This window comes from Canis aureus, chromosome 23 (genome assembly GCF_053574225.1).
Source record: "Canis aureus isolate CA01 chromosome 23, VMU_Caureus_v.1.0, whole genome shotgun sequence".
Taxonomy (NCBI): domain Eukaryota; kingdom Metazoa; phylum Chordata; class Mammalia; order Carnivora; family Canidae; genus Canis; species Canis aureus.
In genome coordinates this window covers 30,449,608-30,462,380 of record NC_135633.1, presented here as the reverse complement: position 1 = coordinate 30,462,380, position 12,773 = coordinate 30,449,608, and the positions used below count along the sequence as shown (strand labels likewise).

The window sequence follows — 12,773 nt, the reverse complement described above, 5'->3', positions numbered from 1 at the left end:
TTTTCTCTTGCCATGTAACAACTCCGGCTTGACACGGTGTTGAAGGTCATGGGGGAGGCAAATTTTTGCCTACCAGAGAGAGCACACACAAAAAAGTAAAAACCCCTTGATTTAAAAAAATTTTTTTTTTTAATTTTTACTTATATATTAGAGAGAGAAAGCAAGCTCCTTGCTGAGCAGGAAGGTCCACACTGTGGAGCTCAACTCCATGCTTATCCTAGGACCTTGGGATCATGACCTGAGCCGAAAATAGATGCTTAACCAACTGAGCCACCCAGGTGCCCCAAGAACCCTTTGAGGGAAATCTAAATATTGAGCAAAGCTTAGGCTTTTAACCAATTACTGACATAGGAAATACAGATGGGAGAAAAAGCAAGTTCCAGGTGACGTGCAGATAATGAGGCTGTTCTAGACATATGCGATTAGTTGGGACATAAGAGTGTGTATCTTGGGAGAGTGATATTAAAGGTAGAGATTGGCGGGGGGGGGGGGGGGGGGGGGGGACACCTGGGTGGCTTAGAGGTTAAGTGCCTACCTTCAGCCCAGGGTGTGATCCCACAGTCCTGGGATCGGGCTCCCTGCATGGAGCCTGCTTCTCTCTCTGCTTGTGTCTCTGCCTCTCTGTATGTGTCGTCTTCCATGAATAAATAAACTCTTAAAAAAGAGAGACAGAGAGATTGAGAAATCATTAGTATAAGGGTTAGCATATACTCATTGGGGGGATAGATTGGGTACCCCAGAAGAGAAGAGGGCCAAGGCATATCTACAGTAAGAGGTAGATAATGGAAGAAGAGACTTGAAAATAGACAAGAGGGGGCAGCTCCAGTGGGGCAGCTCCGATAGCGCAGGGGTTTAGCGCCGCCTGCAGCCCAGGGCGTGATCTTGGAGACCCTGGATCGAGTCCCACGTCAGGCTCTCTGCATGGTGCCTGCTTCTCCCTCTGCCTGTGTGTCTCTGCCTCTCTCTGTGTGTGACTCTATGAATAAATAAATAAAATATTTTTTTAAAAAAAGAAAATAGACAAGAGGGAGAAGCAGTCAAAATCTGAAAAAGCATCTGTTGGGTAATGACAAGGAGATCTTTAATGATCTTAGGAAAAAAATTTCTTCTAAGTCGTGGAGAGTACAGCACAGATAGTCCCTACACTATCCTTATTTTTCTACAGCTTTTCTGTATATTGACTCTTTCTAAAATATAACAACTGTTCAGGGAAGGAAGACAAAACCTATGCTTGTCTTTTCATTTTGAAAAACTTCAAACCTAAAGAAAAATTTCAAGTGTTGTTAATATACATAGATAAAGATTCATCAGTTGTTAACATTTTACCACATGTGTCTTTTTTTGAGCTATTTGAGAGTTGCGGGCATGTTATTATTTCATCCATAAATACTTTACTAAAAATCTAAGAAATAGGACATTGTCCTGTATAACCACAATACAGTTGTCACACTGAAGAAATACAAACTCCTTTTTAAGGTCTTACATGTTTAAAAAAATTTCATTTCAACTTTTCACTAACAGATCTTTTCTTTAAGAAAATATTTTTGTAAGATACAGAAAGAATATACATTATATATGGATGGTTTAAAGAAATTTTTTTTAAAGATTTTAATTAATTTATTCATGAGAGACACAGAGAGAGCCAGAGACACAGGCAGAGGGAGAAGCAGACTCCCTGCAGGAAGCCTGATGCAGGATTCCAGAATCACACTCTGAGCTAAAGGCAGACACTCAACTGCTGAGCCACCCAGGTGTCCCTGGTTTACAGAATTATAATTAAACCAGCCCCTGTATGTCTACCATCTAGGTTAAGAATAGAATATTATGAGTACCATGGACACCTACATTCATCACTCTCTGCTCTTTGTTAACATTACCTCCTTGGTCTCTTTCCACTTCTCTATCCTACCAAGCATTTCCAGGTCTTGATAAAATCAAGGCCTCAACAAACTGGGACAGTTTCCTAGAGGATATGACAAATGAGGATTAGCAGCCAGGTGAATGAGTTGGAGCTAAGAGGAAACATTCTATTTAGAAGAGATAGGATGCTCAGAGGCAAGGGTAAGAAACAATATTTAGTGTGGCCCAGGACATATAAATATGCATGTGCGCACACACCATTTAGCAGTTCTTCATCTGAGAGAATGAGGGGGAAAGAGTGGAAAAATGATAAAGCTGGAGGAAGAGAGCTGTGCTCCATGAGCTTGGGTTATAGCCCAAAGGCTTAGAGAAAATCATTTTATGATTTTAGGCAAAGAGATCTTTAGACAAGGAGATCTTTAATGATAGGGTCTGATTTGATTTTAAGTAGTTTCTCGGACGTGTATTGAGAGATATAGAACTCGGGCTTATTTTTCAAAGTTGAGTTTTCAAAGGAAGTTGACTTTCTAAACCCCCAGGTAAAGAAGGGACCAGAGGCATGAATCATTCCAAATAGATTATTTGAAATGGGTAAAATAAAGTAGGTAATTAAATCATATTTATCTTAAGCCAAAGTTAATTTTAAACCAAATAATTAAGCCCACCCAAATTTAAAACTTTTCCTTCTATCCTGTTTTTCACCTCATCCTGGTAATAAAGTATAATGATTATACTTATTCAAAAGCATTGGAAATTAGCAGAACGTTCCTCTGCATTACTATCTTTCTAATTGTTTTTCCCTTTTGTGACTCATGGTTTCTTTGAGACTGGATATAGTTAATTAGCTATTTTGGTTTGGGAGGGCTTTTCTTCTAAAATATGTGAAAAGTGAGTAAGAACATAGCGATCAGTAAATGTTGCTTTTATTTTTTTTTTTTTAAGATTTTATTTATTTACTCATGAGAGACACAGAGAGAGACAGAGACAGAGACACAGGCAGAGGGAGAAGCAGGCTCCATGCAAGGAGCCCGATGTGGGACTCGATCCTGGATCTCCAGGATCATACCCCAGGCTGCAGGCGGCGCTAAACCGCTGCGCCACCGGGGCTGCCCTAAATGTTGCTTTTAAATGGAACTTCTGTTTTGTAGAGTGTGTGTCCATGTATAAGGGACAATTATTATATGTATTATGGAGCAATTATTATATGCTTTTTAAAGCGCCTGGGTGGCTCAGGGACTGATTTCAGCTCAGGTCATGATCTCAGGGTTGTGAGGTTGAGCTAGATTGAGCTCAGCGGGAAGTCTCCTTGGGATTCTCTCCTTCCCACTCCCCCTCCTCCCCCTTGCTCTCTGGCTCTCTCTCAGAAATAAATAAATTTTTTTTTTTTAAATAAAGACCATAATTTGATAGGTACTGAGTCTATTTTGTATTTCAGTTTTCCATCTTTGAATGGAGTCATTTAAATTTTGTGGCTCTGGATATTTGAAATCATTTGGACACCCAAATTTGAACTATAACTTTCTGAACTGTGATAATACTGCGGTATTTTTCAGGTGAGAAAGGAGTGTTTATTTGCTTAAAATAATAGTTTTAGTAAGGGACTGACAGTACTTCTTTGATATGTAAGCTCTATTTCGTCTCCACATTAAGAGGAAGACAATGGACAGGAAAGGCACATATAGCACACACAATCTAATGATAGTAAAATCTATTTCTTTGAAACTAATGGGATGAATCATTCTGGAAAATCATGCCTAGAGCTTTTACCTCTTTAGCTTCTTTTTTTTTTTTTAAGGTGATTTTATTTTATTTTTAAACATTTTATTTATTTCTTAGAAAGTGTGTGCAAGCAAGGGCAGGGGCAGGGGGAGAAGCAGACTCTGCTGAACAAGGAACCTGTGGGGCTTGATCCCAGGACCCTGAGATCATGACTTGAGCAGAAGGCAGGTGCCTAATCAGCTGAGCCATCCAGGTGTCCCCTTTCTTTTAGTTTTTAGGATTTATCACTTTAAGCCTTCCAGGTTTGGTTTTCTTTTTTTTTTTCTTTTCTTTTCTTTCTTTTCTTTTCTTTTCTTTTCTTTTTTTCTTTCTTTCTTTCTTTCTTTCTTTCTTTCTTTCTTTCTTTCTTTCTTTCTTTCTTTCTTTCTTTCTTTCTTTCTGTGTTGAATGGAAATCTTTGCAAATGACAGTACATCTTTTGCTTTTGCTCTTTTCAGTGTGCAAGTCATTGCATTTTAGTGCATTTACAGAGTTGTATAGTTTTCACCACAATCTAATTCTGCCTTTGTTTTTGATAAATGAGGTTATGAATTGTATACACTTTTGTTTTCTCAGACATTGATTTTCTTTTTTTTTTTTTAATTTTTTTTAATTTTTATTTATTTATGATAGAGAGAGAGAGGCAGAGACACAGGCAGAGGGAGAAGCAGGCTCCATGCACCGGGAGCCCGATGTGGGATTCGATCCCGGGTCTCCAGGATCGCGCCCCGGGCCAAAGGCAGGTGCTAAACCGCTGCGCCACCCAGGGATCCCGACATTGATTTTCTTTAGGGGGACTGAAGTGTCAAGTTCGGTCTCCCCTTACATTGAGTGTAAATGATCTCAGACTGCTGCACTGTCATTGTTCTTGCCCAAGGGAGTCTTAGGTTCATTTATTGTATTTGTTTTTGCTTGATTAGAAATTAGACAACCAGGCTTGTTAAAATTGTATAGAAAATAGAATGATATGGGGGTGCATTAATTTCTTTTTTAAATAAAAGCTTTATTGAGATAATTCACATAATATATAATTCAGTGGTTGTTAGTCTCTTTACAGAACTGCGCAACCATTGATTTTAGAATATTTTCATCACCCCACAAGAAACGAGCACTCATTCTCATTACCAGTTTCATTTCTCTCCAGCCCTGTGCAGCCACTATATTGCATTAACTTTTATACCACTAGTTGGTTTGTGTGTGTGTGTGTGTGTGTGTGTGGTCTCTTCACAATCTTTTTGCTACTTTTTTTTTCCCCTACTAAGTGGTGTAGTTCCAGGTGGGTGAAGCATTGCCAAAAAATTAGCCAGCCTTTACTCAAAACTAAACAGACTGGTTTTGGTAATATGTTTCCTTTCTTATACCATTAAAATATTTGCATTTGGACAGTCTTGAGGGAAAATTAGACCTTGCTTACTTGTCTGTTTATTTTAAAGCTGCAGAATAAATGAAAGGCTTCATAAAGTCTTTCAGTGGGATAAGTATTGTCTAATCTGTGTAAGTATGATTATAGCATTTTCATGTATATGTCATTTAATGTAGGATTAGTGGAGAAATTAGTGACTCCCAGGTGTTTATTGCATACTTACATGCTGAGCATTATGCTAGTGGTTTTGAAGAATGTGAAATAAAGGAATATGACAGGTTCTGTCAGGTAGCTCACATTCTGTCAGGGTAAGTATGACATTCATTAGCACAGAATTAAGGACTAAATGGCCTATTTACTGCACATAAGTACAGTTCAGAAAAAGGAGAGATCAGTATGAGCTAGAGTAGAGTAATTGGAGGGCTCAAGGAGGAGCTGGTACTTAACTAGTTGAAGAGAATTTGCAAAAGTGAGGCACCTGAAGACATTCCAAGTAAGAACCAGCATGAAATACATAGAAACACATTGTGACTTAAAAAACTACTTTTCAAATCTTTTTTGCATTTTTAGGTAGAGGGGAAGAGAACTTAACAGAATTGGTTTTAAAGAAAGTCAGTTCCTGCTGCTGAATTTTCTTATATTATGAATATTTTTAAATACTAAATTTGAGTTTATTCACATGCATAAAAGTGCCCAAGCTGAGTCTTTATAAACTTTAGGATTAAATTGGGATTTAATTTCTTTTTCTTTCTTTTTCTTTTTTTTTTTTTTAGGATTTAATTTCTTAAAATAATCTATTTTACACATGTTTTTCAGCCGCCTGTCTTGGTTAGATGGCTCTGGATTAGGATTCTCACTGGAATACCCCACCATTAGCTTGCATGCGGTGTCCAGGGACCTAAATGCCTATCCACGAGAGCATTTGTATGTTATGGTGAATGCTAAATTTGGAGGTATGTATGGTGTAATTTAATCTTGAGCTTCCTTTGATAGACTATTACATATATTTAAAAAGCAGTCTTTGAAAAATAAAATAAAATAAAAAGCAGTCTTTGATCATAAAGTAATATTCAAGCCATTGACCTATTTTGTATAATAGTTTATTAAGCAAAATTTCAGCTCAGTAAAATAATTTAGATACTGCTTTTTACTTTCTATATATATTTGCACATAGAATTATTCAGTTATTGTGGATTTGTATTTCTGGTTTTTTCTCTTGCATTTAACTGTTCTTCTTTTTGTTAAGGCATTTATATTTGGTATCCTTAGAAGCTTGGATCAGGATACTTTGTGCCTCCAAGTACAAAATGTAGAACCTGTTTTGTTTTTTTGTTTTTTTGTTTTTTGTTTTTTTGTTGTTTTTTGTTGTTGTTGGTTCCATTTTATTACAGAGGTGGTTCTCAGTAGGAGACAGTATTGTGTCCCCCCTCTCCTTAGGCAATGACATTCTGATTGTCATGAGTGGAAGAGGGGAGGAGTGCTACTGGTATCTAGTAGTTAGAGGCCAGAGATGCTACTTAACATCCCACAAGACACAGAACGACATCCCACAGTGAGGAATTACCAAGTCCAAATGTCAGTGGTACCAAGGTTGAGAAACTCTGTGGTACAAGATTCCCAAGTTTTTTGCTATTGAAATAATTAGAAAGATTCATAAAAAATCTAGTGAGAATGATGAAAGGAGTAAGAAAGAAAAAAATCCATTTTGGGGGTTGTTGGCAATGGGTTATTAGAATTCCCAATGATAAACAAGTTAGGTACAGAGTTAAAACTTGTGTTTAATTTTTTAAGCATAACTAAATGACAAGTTTTTCCTATACTGTGTTACTTTAATATGCTCACCTTTTATAGAAATGCACAACTTTGTGACTGAAAGGACAGTTTGTTACACTTTTACTAACCTTGTGCTTTTATTTTTATTTATTTTTTTAAAGATTTTATTTATTTATTCATGAGCAACACAGAGAGAGAGGCAGAGACATAGGCAGAGGGAGAAGCAGACTCCCCGTGGAGAGCCCGATGTGGGACTCAATCCCAGGACCACACCTTGAGCCAAAGGCAGACGCTCAACCACTGAGCTACCCAGGTGTCCCTAAACTTGTGCTTTTAAAATAATGAGTTGCCTTTCTTTGATAATAGTGTATAAAGACAATCCCATAAGTTTGCCGGTTAAGCTATTGCTCCTTCAATTTAGGGTTTTAATATAGTTTCAGATATAAGATGACCATTTATAATCAGTGTGACACTAATTATTTAGTAATATTGAGGGCTTTTGTCAAGCCCTATCTCATCATCCCTGCCTGATTCAGCTATCTGAAAATATTTTTGTTAGGCAATCTCAAACACTTGCCATTGGAGAAAGTGCAAAGATAGATATAAAAATCTAGTGAAATTTGAAAGAGAGGGTAAGGAAAAGAAAAAGCTGTTGATCTGGGATTGTAGTAAGACTTCAATTGAGGAGGTATTGGGCACAAAGTTCACTTTCCAAGTAAGTGCAGCTATGATTTTATAACCAAGATTATTATATTTCATATTTAGTTTAAGCCATTCATTCATCCATAGAATTGCAAAAACTTAGAGGTGACCTTGCCAGTCATTTCCAAACCCTGATGTGAAATGCCCATAAATAATGGAGACCATTAGCTTTGGGGAAAGGTGTATGTCAGAAAATTAGAGAGGTAGGGCTTCAGTGAAGCTAACTAAAGAGAAAAACACAGTGAATAAGAAGACTGTCATTAACTTGGTAAGCAAGTTATTTTCATCTCTCTGAGCCTCAATTTCATTCAGCAAAATGAGGGGATTGTAGTGGTCTTTAGTTCTTAAACCTGGCTGTACATTAGAAACACGTGGGGAACTTGTTAAAAATGAAAATACCGGGAGTCCCAAATTAGACAGTAAGGATTCAGTAGGTTCATGGTAGGTGTTTTAAATGTTTGCTCTCTATGATTATTTTCTTGAAATTGATGGGGCTATGATTAATCCTTTCTTACTAAAGTAAGTAGGACTTCACTATCTTTCTAGAAAGTAGAATCCTCCTGGGTCACATTTATGTTGTAGTTCTCCAGTTCTGTTTATGTGGGACTCAGCTCTTCTCACATGTTACATGTGCTTGGATCCTGTTTTCCCAGCCTTTTGTTCCTCTCATCCTTTTTTTTTTTTTTTTTTTAATTTTTATTTATTTATGATAGTCAGAGAGAGAGAGAGAGAGGCAGAGACACAGGCAGAGGGAGAAGCAGGCTCCATGCACCGGGAGCCTGACGTGGGATTCGATCCTGGGTCTCCAGGATCGCGCCCTGGGCCAAAGGCAGGTGCCAAACCGCTGCGCCACCCAGGGATCCCTGTTCCTCTCATCCTGATTCTCCCAGCTCCAGGTGTTTTTTCCCTTTGGTTGATCTCCATAAACCTCATTAATGTGGACCTTTAGCTTATAGTTGAGGACATTATATTATTTTATGTTTTTTTTTTTTTTAAGATTTTATTTATTTATTCAGGAGAGACACAGAGAGAGGCAGAGACATAGGCAGAGGGAGAAGCAGGCTCCCCATGGGTAGCCCAATGCGGGACTCCATCCCAGGACCCCAGGATCACACCCTGAACCAGAGGCAGACGCTCAACCCCTGAGCCACCCAGGCATCCCAAGGATATTGGGCTATTTCAAAAATAGGGACGCGTGGGTAACTCAGCAGTTGAGCATATATACCTTTGGCTCAGGGGTGATCCTGGGGTCCTGGGATGGAGTCCCATATCAGGCTTCCTGCAGGGAGCCTGCTTCTCCCTCTGCCTATGTCTCTGCCTCTCTGTGTCTCTCCTGAATGAATAAATAAATAAAATCTTAAAAACAACAAATAAAAATAACTAAAAACTTATTCCCACTGTTGAAAATTTAGAAAGGTTTAGAGACTGAAAATATGACAGATAAAATATGATCTAGCACGAGATGATTAGTGTTGATCATGGTTGTATTTTTTTTCTTAATTGCAAAAATACTGTATTGCATTTATATTTCTTGCCTTAGGGTAGATTCCTGAGGATATAAAACAAATTGTAATAATTGTTATTTCTAGGGAGAAGATCTAGAGTGGTAGGGACCTACTTTTTCCTTAGAATCATCTACATTCTTTTTAAACCCTGAAAAGTTTCATAATACCATATAATAATGTCTTCAGTTCAACTATTTAGAGTTATTTAGAATTCCCCAGTATTTTTGTATTATTTTACTTGTTTACAGATTATATATAACAATGTAACAATATAACAACAACAAGACAGAAAAAGTCCTATGAAATCTCTGATTTAAAATTGTTAATAATGGTCACTTAATTTTTTTTTTTCCTTTTTTGCTTATCTGTATTTTTTTATTCTACATTCAGCTTGTATGACTTAGAAAAATAAAAGTCAAAAAAAATTTAGTGGACACCCCCTATAATTGATTCCTATGTATATAATTGCTGTTTTAAAGGTAATACTTTTAAAGCTCTTAACATATATATTGTCAAATTGCTTTCCAGAAAGTGTATTTCAATTTACCCTTTCAATAGTAGTGTAAGAATCTTTCTACCTGACTTTTATCTGCATGGAGAATTAAAATTTTTTTAAAATGGTAATTTTAATATGCTAAACAACATTTAACTTATATTTTTATGTAGTTATTTTTTATTTAAATTCAGTTCAGTTAACAATATAATAATATATTATTATTATTAGTTTCGAGTAGAATATAGTGATTCATCACCCTTAATTTATATTTTTAAGATTATTAGTTTGAACATATTTTTGAATAATCACGACATCCAACATGGGGCTTGAACTTACAACTCTGAGAGCAAGAGTCACATGCTCTACTGACTGAGCCAGCCAGGCACTCCTAAAGATTTTAGGTTTAAAATCTTACATTTAGTTAATCTCTACATCCAATGTGGGGCTTGAAATTATATCCCAAGATCAAGAGTCAGTATGCTCTACCAACTGAGTCAACCAGGTGCTTTCACCTGTTTTTTTAAATTATGAAATAATTTAGACATTGAAAAATACAGAGAGTAATAAAATTTTTACATTATTCATTATCTAGCATAAATTCTAATATTTTCTTCATAATTAATCTTAAAGAAATACAACTGGGGGCACTTGTGTGGCTCAATTAGGTAAGTGTCTGACTCTTGATTTCCACTCAGGTCATGATCTCAGGGTTGTGAGATCGAGCCTGGTGTCTGGCTCTGTGCTCATGTGGGAGTCTGCTTGAGATTCTATCCCTCACCTTTGCCCCTCCTCCCTGCATGTGTGCTCTCTGTCTCTCAAATAAATAAATAAATCTTTAAAAAAAAATAAGGAAATAAAATTGTATCAGTACTCTTGAAATCTTTATTGTACCTTTCTCATTTTGTTCACTACTCTATCTCCCAAGGTAAACATTATCCTAAAGGTGGGTGGTATATATCCTTCCCATCTAAGCTTTTAGATTTTTACTGAATATGCATAAATCCCTAAGTAATATAATGATTTAGTTTTGTGTTTAAAATTTTAATATGTAAGTGGTATTTATATATATTCTGCAATTAGTTTTTTCACTCCGTTACTTTTTTTAATCTAAGCGTTTTGATATGTATGTATATATATATATATTTTTTAAGATTTTATTTATTCATGAGAGGGAGAGAGAGGCAGAGACACAGGCAGAGGGAGAAGCAGGCTCCATGCAGGGAGCCTGATGTGGGACTCGATCCTGGGTCTCCAGGATCACACCCTGAGCCAAAGGCAGGCGCCAAACCGCTGAGCCACCCAGGGATCCCCGTTTTGATATGTATAGATATTTGTTCCTTTTTAAACTGTTACCTATATATAAAACATAATATGACTGGGTTACATTACATCTGTTTCTTTTTTTAAAATTAACATTTTAAAAAATTTTTACAAGTACATATAGTACTTTAATAAACATTTATGTATAGACTCTTTGTGTACATAATATATACTTAGATTAGGAATTGCTGGGTAGTAGGATATATACACCTCCAAAATAGTAGTGGCAGTTCTTACTTCCATTGACATCATGTGCTAGTTCTCTTTATTGAACATTTTTTTTTAAGATTTTATTTATTTATTCATGAGAGACACAGAGAGAGGCAGAGGCACAGGCACAGAGAGAAGGCAGGCTCCACGCAGGGAGCCTGATGTGGGACTTGATCCTGATCCCGGGAGTCCAGGATCATGCCCTGGGTTGAAGGGAGGGAGGCGCTCAACCGCTGAGCCACGCAGTCATCCCGAACATTTGTATTTTTTTCTTGCCTGCAGACTTTGGTAATTTATCTGCTGTTGAGTCAGCTAACTTTTTTTTTTTTTTTTTTTTTTTTTAAGATTTTATTTATTTAAGAAGGAGAGGGAGAGGCAGAGACACAGGCAGAGGGAGAAGCAGGCTCCGTGCAGGGAACTTGATGTGGGACTCAATCCCGGGACTCCAGGATCGTGCCCTGGGCCAAAGGCAGGCACCAAACCGCTGAGCCACCCAGGGATCCCCAAGGGTCAGCTAACTTTTATGGGCCTTAGTTTTCTCTGTAAATTATTGGTGATAAATTACATCAGTGGTTGACAAACTGCTACTGCACCCTTGTTTCATGGTGAAAGGTAAGAGAAGCAGATGACAATCGAACTATACTTGTTAGAGGCCTGTTTGCGTTTCCTCACCGCCCACCATGACCCTGAAGAGTGCTTAGAATCTTAGAATCCCTAGAGCTCAGTGAAGTACAGTGTGACTAGACCAAGGAGGCTGTCCACAGTCTTTTTTAGGCCTAAAAATAAATCATGAATGTTCTTAAAATGTGAAGTAAAAAATGTATTGCAGGGATGCCTGGGTGGCTCAGTGGTTGAAAGTCTGCTTCTCCCTCTGCCTGTGTCTCTGCCTCTCTCTCTGACTGTCAGGAATAAATAAAATCTTAAAAATGTATTGCAGTATTTAGAATAAGCATAAATAAGAGCTTATTTTAGGCTTCTGTTTTTCCAAAACAAGAACATCATTTAAAAATTGTTTTTAGGGGGGTAGCCCCGGTGGCGCAGTGGTTTAGCACCACCTGCAGCCCAGGGCATGATCCTGGAGACCCTGGATCGAGTCCCACGTCGGGCTCTCTGCATGGAGCCTGCTTCTCCCTCTGCCTGTGTCTCCGCCTCTCTCTGTCTGTCTCTATGAATAAATAAATAAAATCTTTTAAAAAAAAATTGTTTTTAGGGATGCCTGGGTGGCTCGTCTGCCTTCAGCCCAGGGTGTGATCCTGGAGTCTCCGGATCGAGTCCTACATCAGGTTCCCTACATGGAGCCTGCTTCTCTCTCTGCCTGTGTCTCTGCCTCTCTCTCTGTCTTTCATGAATAAATAAATAAAATCTTTAAAAAATAATAAAAATAAAAATTATTTTTATTCTCTCCCTAGAAGAATCAAAAGAATCTGTTGCTGAAGAAGAAGACAGTGATGATGATGTTGAACCTATTGCTGAATTTAGATTTGTGCCTAGTGATAAATCAGCATGTGAGTATTCTGTAGAATTGCTTCTTTTCTCTTTATTACCAAGCATTCCAACCCCCATATACACACACACATTTACCTTTACCCTCATTACCTCTGTTCTATTGCTCTATTGCTTTTTCTATTGCCTTTCTATTCATTTTAATATCTGTCATATCATTGAGGACCAGATACCTATAAATATCAAAGATTGTGAATGTGGTAACAGTATAGGAGACGCCACATTATTTGGTGTGTTTTGTGAATGGAGAGATCTGGTTATTTTACTGACTTGATGCTGTTAA

General features: G+C 37.4%; 1 protein-coding gene across 4 annotated transcripts in view; it reads left to right on the top strand.

The window, feature by feature from the left end:
- Positions 1–12,773, top strand: part of CLNS1A (chloride nucleotide-sensitive channel 1A) — a 42,406-nt gene that overhangs the window by 1,152 nt on the left and 28,481 nt on the right. For 3 of the 4 annotated variants that reach the window (XM_077867182.1, XM_077867184.1, XM_077867181.1), the window contains exons 2-3: positions 5,798–5,934; positions 12,397–12,492. In XM_077867182.1, coding sequence (XP_077723308.1) covers positions 5,798–5,934; positions 12,397–12,492 — 233 coding nt within the window. The remainder of the gene's footprint in view (positions 1–5,797; positions 5,935–12,396; positions 12,493–12,773) is intronic. The other variant, XM_077867183.1, reaches the window with a different exon arrangement.